This window comes from Mus caroli, unplaced genomic scaffold, assembly GCF_978045245.1.
Source record: "Mus caroli unplaced genomic scaffold, Mus_caroli_1 scaffold_2, whole genome shotgun sequence".
Taxonomy (NCBI): Eukaryota; Metazoa; Chordata; class Mammalia; order Rodentia; family Muridae; genus Mus; species Mus caroli.
This window is the reverse complement of record NW_028227257.1, coordinates 147,156,622-147,170,575: the sequence shown is the minus strand read 5'-3', so window position 1 is coordinate 147,170,575 and position 13,954 is coordinate 147,156,622. Positions and strand designations below refer to the sequence as shown.

General features: G+C 52.3%; 1 protein-coding gene across 1 annotated transcript in view; it reads right to left on the bottom strand.

The window, feature by feature from the left end:
• Positions 1 to 9,066: 9,066 nt before the first annotated feature.
• The window catches only part of Mvb12b (multivesicular body subunit 12B), a 158,527-nt gene continuing 153,639 nt past the window's right edge, over positions 9,067 to 13,954 (bottom strand). Inside the window, exon 10 of the mRNA XM_021153581.3 lies at positions 9,067 to 11,667. Coding sequence (XP_021009240.1) covers positions 11,581 to 11,667 — 87 coding nt within the window. The 3' untranslated portion in view covers positions 9,067 to 11,580. The remainder of the gene's footprint in view (positions 11,668 to 13,954) is intronic.

Genomic DNA, 13,954 nt, shown 5'->3' with positions numbered 1-13,954 from the left:
GGCTTTCTGCGTGAGAAGTCCTGAGAGCCCCAGATTCATGGTAGCGCAAGTGAGGTCAGAAGCATCCCCATGGGGTCTCATGAGGGCTGGCACCAGGCCACGTGTGCTTAGCCCAGAGACCTAGTGTGTTCCGATTGGGAGCAGTGGGCCCTCACCCAGGCTATCCAGTGCTAGACTAGTCCTCATTTTATAGGAAAGGATCAGAAACCCACCCCACAGCTACTTGAGGGACTGGGTTGGTTCCTATACAGCCATGAAGTGCCTCTTCTCTGGGGATCTAAAAGGGACTCCTGGTACTAGAGGGACCCACCCTGGAGCCTCCTTTAGGCAGTAGAGTCCTGTGCTGGGGTCCTGCAGTTTTGAGTAAGTCTATCTGATTTCAGTTTAGCTTGAAAATAGATTTCAAACAGGAGCTGGGATTGTCTAGCAAGATGGGCTGGTGAACAGAGAGTACCTGTGTGCATAGGTGTGTGTGGGGGAGTCATGGACCTTATCTCTCCAGAACCCCCTCCTACCCAGAGTGGAGGAGTCAGGGATTACCTCAGGTCAGTCAGTGTCTTCTTCTGGACAGTCCATTCCAACACTGTCTACTGTCCAAGCAGATAACGGGGCCTGACCTCACTCACTCCATCAGAAAAATCTCGGAGTGGCTGATTGTTATTACCCTGGAGTTCCTGGGTCTGGGTCACATCAGGAGGAGATGGCAGGCCCGAGCTGCCTGGCTTCAGGAGCTGTCTGTCTCCAGAACCTCTACAATGGGAAGCCTCCCTTCAGATGACGTCGTCTGTGCTATCTTTAGGTGCTGCAGTTGAGGATGTGTGGGCCACTGCTTTTGGTTTGATGGGATCTCCTGGCATCACCTGGGCCTCAGTTTCTACATTTGCCAAGTCTAGGAATCCCTAGCAGCAAGGCTACGCTGACAACACTCAGTGGAATGATGGCTTCCCTTACCATCTCTAAACAGCATCCAGACAGCACCTCCTTCCCCTTGATATGTGTTCACCCAGGGATGGCCACCATTGTGGGCCAGCTTCCAAGCTCAGGGCACACCTCTGTCCTCCAGAAAGCTTCCCCACCCAACCCCACCTGTCTTCGAAGAAACGAATTGTCAAGATAACGTCTATTTTGAAACTATTTGGGAGAAAAAGGAGATTTAAAAAAAACTGGTATGGATATTGCACGTGTGTGCATGTATGAGTACATGTGCATGCATATATGTGTGCACATGTGCATGTGTGTGTGCACGTGTGTGTGCACATGAGAGCATGCTTGCATGTGGTATGCCATTGTGTGTGTGTGTGTTCTCCTGGAAGCCAGCAGAGGGCATGAGATCCTTTGGAGCTGGGCTTACATGTGGTTGTAAGGTGCCTGACATGAGTGCTGGGAACTTAGGTCCAGTCCCCTGCAGGGGCCGTAAATGCTCCTCACCACAGTCATTTTCCCACCATCTCCCGTTGTTTCTAACATTAGCAAGGTCTTGCTGTGTAGTCCTGGCTGGCCCAGAGTGTGCTATGTAGAGCAGGTTGGCCTCAGACTTGCAGTGACCCTCCCTCTCTGCCTCTGAAGTGCAGAGATCACAGATGTCGCCCCCTGTGCCTGGCAGGCAAAGATTCTTAAGTAAGCCATAGACTCTAATCGAAAAGGAAAAGATGGATCAATGACCCAGATCTATTACTACATATTCACAAGCAGAACCACCAAGGTGGAAAGTGAGCTTCGGGGTGGGGTCAGTTTGTGCACACCAATATGGCAAAGGAGTCCCTTTGGATGGGTAAAAGATAGGAGCTCATTGTGGCAGCATGCGCTCTGAGCCTTGGCTACTTGGGTGGCTAAGGCAGGAGGATCACCTGAGCTGAAGCATTCTAGGCTACCCTGGGCAACAGAGTGGGACCCTGTGCCCTGAGGAAGCAGAGTAAAGCAAAGAAGGCCAGGTTTCAGGCTGGAGAGATGGCTCAGTGGGTAAGAGCACCTGACTGCTCTTCCGAAGGTCCAGAGTTCAAATCCCAGCAACCACATGGTGGCTCACAACCATCCGTAACAAGATCTGACTCCCTCTTCTGGAGTGTCTGAAGACAACTACAGTGTACTTACATATAATAAATAAATAAATCTTAAAAAAAAAAAAAAAAGGTCAGGTTTCCCTTCCCCTGCAAATGGGTGAAAGACTTTCAGGCCTGCGCAGATGTTACACGAATAACCTGTTACATTCGAACATGAGCTCAGCCCCATTGGTCAGGAGAGTAACACGGGGTACAATCACAGCAAGACATGCTGTGACTTCACGCTGACTAAAAGCCTGTACGACCGAGAGTTGAGGAGATGGGCCTATGGGACCCGATGTTCACCCACTGTCTTATCATGGCACCTCTGCTCCAGGGACATACTGCTCTCAGCTCGGAAGAACACTTCAGCCCCGTTCCAGCTTCCTAGAGCGAGCACCGCTTCCGAAGTTCACACGCACTTCTTGCTTCTTCACATCCTTCAAGAGCATGGTGACGTGGGTTTTTCATTGGTTTGGTTTGGTTTTGGCTTATTGAGATAGGGTTTCTCTTTATAGCCTTGCCTGGCCTGGAACTTGATCTATAGACCAGGCTATCTTTGAACTCACAGAGATCCTCCTGCCTCTGCCTCCTTAGTCCTGGGATTAAAGGTTTGCATATACACACACACACACCCCTCTGGTTGTAGAATCTAAGATAAGGGTAACAATTCTTGCTTTTACAAAGTATAAAATGGTTTTAGAATGTTAAGGTTGTAACATAGGATATTTTCAAGATGGCCCTGCAGTTAGGAACACTGGCTGTTCTTCCAAAGGACCTGGGTTCAATTCCCAGCACCCACACAGCAGCTCACAACCATCTCAAACTTAAGTTCCAGGGAATCCAATGCCCTCTTCCCTCATCTGGCCTCCATAGGTACCAGGCATGCAAGTGGTACAGACATACATGCAGGCAAGACACACATATGCGTTACGATAATAATACAAAATCAGGACACTTCTGCTAACGTAGATATCCTCTGCTTTCAAGAGAGCTCAGAGGTCTTCACAGACAACTTGCCTTTTATTAGGCCCCCCACCCCCCACCCCCATACACTATGCCTCTTTGAAAGACTTTCTGTTTGATTTCCTGGTTGGTTGCCAACTATACAGAGAGGAACGCTGTTCATTTCCTATGGCTGTTTTTATATCTGACACCCTTGCGCATCTCTCACACGTTCTAATCATTTGCTGGATCCATTTTGGTTTTCTACACAGGTGATTGTATAACAGGACAGGGACGACAGCTTTGTCTCTTCCCTTCCAGTCCATGTCCTGCCTTCCCCTTTCTTGTCGTGTGGCATTGGCTCATGTCCCGAGTGCACCGTGAGGAAATGGTGGTAGCAGGCATACATCCTTGACTTATCCTGATCCTGAGGTTGGAGGTTCGTGAGGTGTTTATTAAATGTGTCTTCTGCATTGTGCGAGGGGCCTGTGGCCGTATTTCTTTTAGTTTACTATGTAGAGTTCCCAGGCCCCCTTCCCAATGTTGAGTCTTGAATTTAAATACATGATTTAGTTTTATGTATATGAGCATTATGTCTGCATGCATGTGTATGCACCATGTTTGCACCTGCCACTCACAGAGGCCAGAGTGGGCATCAAATCCCCTAGAACTGGAGTTACAGGTGGTTGTTGGCTGTAGTATGGGTGCTGGGAACTGACCCCATGGTTGGACTGTATGGACAGGCCTCTGTAAGAGCATCCAGTACTTATAACTGCTGAGCCACCTCTCCAGTCTCCATTAAAAATGGCATTTTAAGATTTTATTTTAAGCATATGACTGTATTGCTTGCATGTATGTGTGTGTACCGCATGTACCTGGTGCCCTTGGGGGTCAGAAGAAGGCATTAGATCCTCTAGGTATGGACTTATAGACAGTTGGGTCTTCTGGAACCACTGTCCTTAACTGCTGAGGCCTCTCTTTGGCCCCTCCTGCATCCTTGAGATGAAATATAATAGTCATAATTATTTTTGAGAATGTAGGTGGATTCAGTTTTATATGCTATTTCATGGAGAATTTGGTACTCTGACTCCAAAGCAAAACAGGACTTTGATTTATGTGTATTGATTGTCCTTATTTGGCTTAAGATCAACTTAAGCCACCTTCCTCCTTTTCCTGTGTTCTAGAGTCAGATGTGTCAGAAAAGGCATGTTGTTTCATATATTGCTCACTTCTCTGTCCGTTACTAGAGCAACCCGACCTGAGCTAATCAGCTTACAAAGAGGAAAGGTTTCCTGGCTCAGTTCTCCATCTGTTACTATTACAACCACCTGAGCCAATCTGCTGACAAAGAGAAAAGGTTTTCTGGCTAGTGCTTGCAGAGGTTTGCTGCTTTGAGCCTGTGCTGGAACAGAGCAGAGCCTTTTGCCTCATGAATGGGGGCAAGAGAGAAAGGGGAGGGGCTAGACTTCCACTATTCACTCTGACCAGTGACCTGAAGACCTCCCAAGAGGCCTCATCTAGCAGACCCACCACCTCCCAAAAGCTCAGCCCCAGTGACTGAGTGAGCCTGTAGCACATGGGCCATTAGATGACACTACATGTGAGCTCTATACAGCAGCAACCGGAGGAAACTCAGCTGTAGGATATTTGAGGATATTTTGAGGGTGTGGAAAGAGATCTTTAATATAATTATTTCTCTCTCTCTCTCTCTCTCTCTTTCTCTCTGTCTCTCTCTGTGTGTGTGTATGCATGCACATGTGTGTAGCTCTCCTCAGTAGCTGGAAGAGTGTGTCAGATCCCCTAGAGATGGAGTTACATGTAGGTGTGTGTTGGGGACCAGACTCAGGTTTTCTTCAAATGGTTATGTGCTCTCAGCCTCTAAGCTATCTCTCCAGCCCTGTGCTTGTTTTTCTTTTAGTATTTTTATTATTATTTGTGGTTTATTATTATTAATATTTCTACTGGTACTGGGGATTGAACCCACGGATTCACCCATGCTAGGTAAGTAGTAAGAGTTATGCCCTCAGCTCCAGTGTATCTAAAAGATTTTATTTTAATTCTTGTGTGTTTGTGTGTGTGCCTGTCTATGTGGGGGTATGTCTGCATCTGTAGGTGTCCTCAGAGGCCAGAGGCATTAGACCCCTAAAGCTGTAGTTATAGGTGGCTGAGCTCCCAATGTGCCTGCTTCCTGGTTAGTTTTCTTTTAAAAAAATATGTTTATTTAATTATTTACTTATGCATATGAGTACACTGTCACTCTCTTCAGACAACAGAAGAAGGCATCAGATCCAATTACAGATGGTGTGAGCCACCATGTGGTTGCTGGGAATTGAACTCGGGACCTCTGGAAGAGCAGTCAGTGCTTTTAACCACTGAGCCATCTCTCCAGTCCTGTTAGTTTTCTTGAGACAGGGTCCTACCAAATAACCCCAAGCAGTCTAGAACTTCCCATGTAGCTCAGGCTGACCCTAAACTCTTGATCCTTCTGCCTTGGACTGGTTGCTTTGATCCTGTTATGGGGTACCTGAGGCAGAGGAAGTCTGTTCACCTCATGAGAGCCAGGGAGCACAGAGACTGAAAGTGAGAGAGAGGCGGGGGAGAGGGAACTCCCACAATTCTCTCTGGTGTACATCTTTGATAACCTTACTTCCTCTGACTTCCTGAAGGTCTTAAACAGGCTGGCAACCAAGCAGCTAACGTGGGCTTCTGAGGGTTTTGAAGATCCAAACCTCAACTGGGCAAGTGTGGAGCCTTAGGCAGCTTCATCTAAGCTGCACTTTGAAATCACCTGCTGGAAGCAGGACCCCTGGGCTTACTGCCTGCTGCAGAGGCTCCTGTTTGATCCCTGGGCTGAGGGTCTACTGTTGGAGTCTGAGGAGCTCTTAAGACTCCCAGTGGCAGCTCAGACTGACTGTCTCATGCTCCCTCCCATGGACAAGGGGAGTGGGAGATGGACATGTCTTTCTTAGCCATCTAAGGGGGTCAGTCAAGGGTTCGAGACCCTCTGAAACTTCTAGGTCTCTGCCTCAGCCCTGCCATTGCCAAGGGCTGTTGTCTGGTCTGGCACAGCTCCCTAGTCTGAGGTGTGGGGGAGGGGAGATGGGAGCACGGGGCTCAGCAGCCGACATAAGTAAGTTCCCAGACCTTCTCAACTGTTTCCACCTAAGGCCAGGTAGGAAATAGCAGAACCAGGAAACAGAGTCCTAAGGCTTAGATTAGATTAGGCTCTGTGGTTCATTAGCCTTATACTGTCTTTCTCCCCAGAGCTGGCTGCCAGGGAGAGTATCTGAAGCCAAGGTCAGTTACCTGTTCCAGCAGCAGCAGCAGCCGCCGCCGCCACACTACCACCACCACCACCACACCACTGAGGCCTGGCAAGCTTGGAGTCATGCCAGGGCCCAGGGCAGCAAACCTGTCGAGGCCTGTGGTCTCTCTGGGACACATCAAGACTAGCACAGAGAGGCCACTGAGGGACCTTATGGCGCTACTAGGGTCTATCCTTCCCTGACCCCTAACATCTGCTTACAGTTCCTGTCTGCCACATCCATTCCTCGTGACATACACGAAGAACATTATGGATGCTACCACTTTCTGGACCCATGGCAGGGGAGAAAATAGATAGACACAGAACCAGATCAGAGCACCCAGTGGCTGCAGTTCAGTGACAGGTGGGTACTCATGGTAGGCTCTGGTGGCTCCAGGGGAGAGCCACCACCTTTGCTGCAGTGTGGTTCAAGGCAGGCCTTGAAAGGAGCTTACCAGGCAGAAGAGTAGGGTAATGCGTCCTTGGTAGAAGGAACGGCCGATGCGGAGACCAGGAGGCATCTCAGAGTCTAGGTGGGGAGTTACCCGAGATTTAGCAGGGCCATGAGAAGGAGTGAGTCAGATCTGGGAGGGGCACTGGGTCTCTGGAAGACCCAGGCTTCCTTCTTAGGGTGAGGGAGACTTAGGCAGTGAGAGTAGGGGTCCACCTGGGAAGATAGATGAAAGGATCAGAGGCTGGGGAGGGTTCCTAAGGAACGTGGCAGCTCAGGGGACGGGTGTTGGGCCAGTCGGGGCTGGAGCCAGGAGAGCAAATGAGCTTTAGATTAAGAGCCCCGCAGCCGATCGATCTTCCAGGCCCTGGGGCTCTGGGTTTGGGATGAGAATGGGACTTCAGCTAATCCTGGACTGCGACGGTAATCTCAGAGGTCACGCTCGCCTTCACTTGCTATGATAACACACCGGCAAGCAAAATGTGTTTACTCTCATAGGACTCAGATTATACTAGTGTAGTCTTTCAGCTCTGTTGCTTTGGGCTGGGGTGACACAGATTATCAAGGCAGAGGGGGTGACTGAGGAGAGCCACTCAGGCCACAGTGGCCGGGGAGGAAGGGGAAGGTAGAGACAGGATACAGTACCAAGGGCAGGTCCAAGGACAAAGTCCCTTCAAGTAGGCCCCATTTCTGTTTCTGTTGCCTCTCAACAGCTCGTCAGATGACAAGCACATCAGTGGGTCAGGGCCTCGTGCGTGAGCCTCGCACTTCGGGAGAGGCTGTGAACTGACAACTAAGATGGTCACTTCACTTTTGAAGGACATTTGAAATCCGAATCATAGCCGTGCCCACATGCTTGTGGGTGTCATGGTCTCTGGTATGGGGAGAGTGGGAGGCTGCCAGGTGCCTGAGTGGTGGCTGATGAGGGCTGGCAGCAGCATCTGCTTCGGTCCGTGAACCCGTTCCTGGCTTGGCCACCTCAGCCTTCTCTGCAGTTTTACAGAGGCATCGTGTGGCAGTTGGGCAGTCAGAACAGGCCCAAAGCAGGGTAGCTTTGTCCCAAGGCCCAGAGGCAAGACAGCGGCAGATGAAAGAGCCTCTGCCTTCTCTTCAGGCCCTGTTGTCCACTTGGGAGCTGCCGAGGGCCAGGAAGGTTAGTGGTTCTGACGCCCTCAAGTCTCCTGGCAGCTCCTTCTGAAAGGCTAGGGTAGTAGCTGTCTGGCCCCCAGGAGCTCTGGGAAGCAGGAGGGACAGTTTGCAGCTGGGCAGAGGGCCTCCTCTGAGGGACACTGACCTCTGGTGGCTTTAAAAATAACAGCAAACTGGGGAAACGAGGTTAAAACAAACATTTATTTAACAAATTATATTAAGATACAGTCACACATTGAGACCTCCCTTTGCCAAGCAGTCACCTTGAATAAATACACAGGAAGGCAGCTGTGCCTAAGGTCCTTGTCCCAGCGCCACACGGTGGCCCAGCAGTTCATAAGCTTTTTAAGGGGAACAAAGCCTGGTCTCCAGGTGCAGATGCTGCAGTTGTTCAAGGGCTCATGCCCAGAGCAGGTGGAGAAGGCTGGGGCACCCGGGTCACCTGAGGAAGCTGGGAGCAGGGATGGGAACCCAGCTTCTTCATCAGGCTCCAGGGCTTGGCTGGACACTAACCACTTCTGTGAGTTCAGCCCTTCATGGCTCAGTGCCACACCAAGGCCCTTTCTACCTCCTCCCTGGCCAGGAGGCCAGAAGTGGGGCAGAAGATGCTCTGAGGTTGGGGAGTCCTCGGGTGTGGGCAGCCACACAGGACAGTCAGACTCTCAGCCTGACCCATGCCAGGGACCACTGCCACAGCGTGATGGCATCTCCACTGCAAAAGAAAGCCCAGAGGGCGGACACAAAGGCCGGGTGGTTGGCCCAGGGTCTTTGGGGTCAGATTCTGTCTGTGCCACTGGCAAGCTTGTAGCCATGCCTCAGGCTCCTCATGTGAGAGGGCAAAAGCACCCACTGCTGGGCTTGTTTGGGGGATGACAGGAAATGTGCTTAAGATGGCCAAGCCCAGTGGAAAGAAGGGTGTGTGCGCTCAGGACCCCAGTCCCCTGCTGGACGTCCTTCTGACCGAGGGGCTTCAGCATGACCTTGGCCACAGGTGGCCATATGCTGCTGACCACCAGGAAGAAGAGCCATGGTTCTCTCTCATGTTTCCCCGGAGGAGAGCGGGGCTCTCACCTCTCCATGTGGCAGAGTTAGGCTGACAGGAATTCTTAGATTTGGTCTTATGATAAATTTGCAAGTGAGCCTGGAACATCCCTCCCCCCACCCCCAACCCCCTCCCCGCTTGTCACCCATGTGCCATTTCCAAGGCCCTCAGGAAGGAACCGACTTTTCAGAGGGGACGTGGGGATAGGGAACTGTGCTCTGGTTAGTCATTTCAAGAGAGATGTGTGTGCTTGCAGGGACAGCAGCAGTTGTGGGACATGCTGGTAGGGGAGGGGGAGACCCATGGGAGAGGTTCGGCTCTTCACGTCTCCCAGCGAATCCTTGTGCTCATCTGACAGTGTGCCTGCCACACGGTACCCAAAGGCCACTCAGTGCTGCTGTGAGCCACAGCTCTACTGCCGGGTCTGGGTCTGCTGGATCCACACAAGGCAGGCATGGGTAAGCACACACGATCATTACTATCACCAGAATTCAAGAAACCAGGGGTTGGGTGCAACCTGGAACCTACCACAGACACCAAGCCGTCCTCAACACCTCAAAAGCTAGAAGCTGTCAGTGCTACAACATTCTCAGTCAGGGTTCTTCTTCAGCTAAGTCTGCAGCAACCATCCGTCCGTCCATCCGGAGACTGCTCCAGCTCAGAGCAGGCGCTTTGCCCTCCCCTTAGCTCCCTCCCAGGGGCTAAGTCCTGTGGGAGTGCACGCATGGGCTGCAAAGCACTAGATCTTTCTCCAGGAATCCCCTCACTTGGCCGTCTGGATCACTAACAGGTCCGCAGTCTTCGGTTTTGCACTTCCAGGCCAGGACCTGCGAGAGCTTCCGAGAAGCCACATTCTCCTCCAAGGAAGAGGAAGGCTACCTGGCTCCCTATGGCAGAAGTGATTTCATAACCGAGGAACGGGAAGAGTGGCCAAAGTGTACAGACTTCAGTGAAGTGGTCAGGAGAGTCCAGAACTTTGTGCCCAACCTTCCCAGTTAACTCAGACAACAGTGGTCACCCCCTCTCTTGGGCCTCAGGCCACACAAGCCACTTGATGTCATACCTGCAGCAGCAGACACAGGTCCTTGGGACCCCAGCTTGTGGAGCAGTCTTAGGTCAGTTTATTATTAGCTCCTTTGAGCACCAGCATGGCACTAGGTTTTGCTAGAGATGCCTATGTTGACTCCATGGACCTCTGGGGCACCACCTTTTCATGACCTCTGCTACCCGGAGGATGTGGGGCCCAGAGGCAAGGGGTTGATGGGTACCCCATAGGGTGTGCTCACATCTGAGGGGAGGAAGCAAGGTGACCCTTCCTGACACACAGAAATGAAGTACCATCAAGCAGAAAGACTGGCTGACTGGGCCTGAGGGTCTGGGACGGAGGAAGGGCTGGTGTAGGCTGGTGAGGTATTTTTGGCCCTGCCCCAGCTCACGCCATCTTGCTGGCTTGTTCTTGCTCCTGATCCTTTTGCACCTTGGACACCCAGCTGTCTCTATGGAGCTGTAACTGGAGGGGTTTGTACCAGCTGGTGGGTAGTTGCCCATTGCCTCTAACCACTGGGCAGATCTTCACATCCACAGGTGCTCTGGGGACCAGTGTCATTCCAGCCCTAAAGGCCAATGGTGGCAAAGCAGCGCTGAAAGCTGGGATGGCGGTGACTACTGTTCTCATGGCAACACATGGAGGGTTCAACTTGGCACCTCAGGTTGACACCTGTGAAATGTCCTGGCCCAAATTCTGAGGCCAGGGACAGAAAGACTTTTCAAAACAGTAGCTCCCTGGTGGAAGGTGCCTTCTAGATGGTGGGGTGTGTCTGGCTGTGACGAGTTGGTGCCTCTGTACCGTTCTTCTCAGAGCCAGCTGCCACCAGGTCAGGTCACCAGGCAGAGGCCTATGGAGCTGTCGTCTGTCGTCGGACACTTCACAGATGAGCCCTTTGTGGGAATTGGCACCTGTGGCTGGGCATAGTACCCTAGCAGCCAAGTTTCCATCCAGGGAGGCACCCAGTCACCTCCATAGAAAGCGGGGTCCTGTCTGTGCTCTCTGGACGTCCAGTGTGTGGAATAGGGGAAGAGTCCACAGTTGTCCCAAGTGCATCTTAGTCCTGCTGCTTTAGTGCTGCCATGAAATGCATGTGTGGGCCACTGGAACCTGCTGACAAGTGGCTGGGTCAGAGGCCATCAGTGTGTCTTGCAGGGTCCTAAGTAAAGCAATCAACCCTGGAGTCTCCCAGGAGGGAGCTAGTGGCTTTGTGGGATTTCTGTGCTAAGGTGATGGTCAGCTGAGGGGAGCCAGTGGTGTCACTGGGCGGCTGGAGTGTGTGCCTGGGCCCCTCATGGGTGAGTCCAGGTAAGGAAGGAGTTTTCTTTCTTGGCGGGGTAAGTGGTCATCACACAGGAGCCTCTGGTCACTAACAGCACATACATTAGTCACAATTATGAACAACGGTCCCGGGGAGGCAGGGAAGTCTCAGCGGGCGAGCTGATGATCACACATGACCAAGCAGCTGCCCAGAGTCTCGTGGCCAGTGAGCAGGGCAAGCAGAATGGGCAGGTGAGGGAGGGAGTGACTCTCACCCCAGCCACCCCATCAGTAGTCTGGGCACCGGGTCGGAGATGTCTTCTCCCCCAGGAGGCTGTGGGCTCCTCAGGATTGGGGGATCTGCTGGCACCGGGTAGGGCTGGGTGGGAGCCGAGCTGCTGCGCTCTGCTCCGTGCGGAAGCTGTACTCGTACTGCAAGAGAAGGAAAGAGGCAGAGTCAGGCCACAGGACCCTGGAGAAGGCCCCACTGAGCAGAGGGGAGGCTCCTGATGAGCCTTAGGCAGAGCGACTGCAGGTCAGGCATCCAGGCCGGGAACTGGAGCTGGGATAGTGTTTCATTCTGTATGAAAGTGTGTGTGTGTGTGTGTGTGTGTGAGAGAGAGAGAGAGAGAGAGAGAGAGAGAGAGAGAGAGAGAGAGAGAGACAGAGAGAGAGAGACAGAGAGAGAGAGACAGAGAGAGACAGAGAGAGACAGAGAGAGCGAGCGCGAGCGAGCAGTGTCCACTACTTGTACCCATGGCAAGCTCACACGAGAATCTTGTGCCACGCTGAGAGGCTCCAGTTGTACCTAAAGAAAGGCCCACTGCAAGGCTCTTGGAGACAGAGACAGACCTGAGAGTGGACTCCATGCCTGACCAGCCTCTCTCAACTCTCAGGCCCTGGGACCCCTTGCTATGCAGCACCCATGACAGCCATTTCAGTGACTGGGGGGAGAGGCAAGGGAAGGAAGGGCTTCTGGGCTCTCACAATCCTGCACCCTCTGTAGCCAGATCTCACGGCACCCAGAGCCTTCCTGGTGGGGACCCTCACAGCTACAGGCAGACTAACAGCAACTGGTGATATGGGAGCCTGCCTTCTGTTGGCCACCCTGCTAGTCTGAGCCAAGAGCCAGTCTATGGAGGACCACTAACCCTTGCAGTGCGGATCCTAATTCTATAGAGTAAATTCTGGCAGCAAAAGGCTCCAAGCCCAGTGAAAACTCTGAGAAGACACAAGTGTCTGGGGTGGGAGGGGGTCCTGCCGTGGGGTGGGCTGCAGAACAGGATTTCTTATCCCAGTAGAAGTGAAGAGGGCTTGTGGGATAGCCTGGGGTGCCCCATTAGACGAGAGGCATTTATGTTAGCGGTTGCCAACCATGTTCAGTAGATCAGAACTGGTGAGCAGTGGGGGCTCTGGAAATGTTTCCAACAGGGAGGAGGTTGATGAACTGCTGTCTTGAGCTCAGTCACTCTGTGTGGATGCCCACATGGTACTCAGCCTGTGGAGCAGAGTGTGGCCAAACTGTAGGAGGAGAAGCTGCAGACCCCAGTCAGGCTGTGTGGCCCCAACAGCCTCACCACACCCCCAAAGGGAGCTGCCCTGAGAAAGAGTAGCTGAGGTCATGACCAAGGAGCCACTCAAGATAGTGCCCATATGACCTGTGAGTCCTGTCTTCCCGTTCTGGATCTTGGTGGATTCACTTCTAAGGTGGGGTACAGCCAGCCAATTCCAAGGGTGGCACAGGCCCTTCCTTGGTGGCAAGCAATTTCTACTAAACAGCTGGTGGGTACGAGGGGAGCCTATCAGAGCGCCCACAGCTCCCCCTGCCATTTTCCCACCTTCTAGTGACTCTTGAAGGCACAGGACACCATCCCATCAGGCTAACACCATTTTATCAGGCTATAGGCAGCTGTCTACCCAAGACGCTTCAGGCAATGGTCGGCACAACACTGCCACCTGGTGGCTGCTTCAGTGTATGCATGCCAGTGAACAGAAACTGTTCCAGCCTCTGTTGGCTTTATCTTACTCTGTTGGGGCTGATGGAGTGGTGGGTGGGAGGAGGAATGTTTGGAGGATGGGGTCATGTTGGGAAGACTGTAAAGACATAAGTCCTGTGGAATCCTTGGTTCCCAGGGCTCACAGTGTGGTGGCAGAGGGGCCAGGAACCTTCCATATAGTCGAGGACTAACCACCACCTCCTAGGGCAGTTGTACAAGGCATAGGCCCAAGCAAGGGTAGGGTATTGCACTTTGCAAAGGAGCCTTTCCCAGGAAAGAACAAAACCATGGGAGGGAAGAGATGCGGGGGCGGGGGCTGGGGCTTAATGGTAGAGACTTGAGAGTGGAGGGCCAGGGGCTGTTCCCAATAGAACAAAGGCCTGGGATGTCAGGACAGCAGTTCAGACAGAGAAGGCACAGGCTAGGGAGAGGACAGGGTGTAGTTTTACTGGTGGCTGGGAGAGTCCCCGGGAAGAGGCAGTGTGTGTGTGTGTGTGTGTGTGTGTGTGTGTGTGTGTGTGTGTGTGTAGAGGAAGCTGGACCACAGTGACAACAGCCAGCATGCAGTCAGAACACAAAGAGGATAGGTTTATACCCTTGGGGTGGGGGTTGACGGTCCTGGGGCTGCCTGAGAGGTGACACCTTGGGGTGAGATACAGTAGATCCTAACCTGGAACCTGCCAGCCCTAGGCTAGCTAGGATGCAATTTTGAGTGGTGGTCA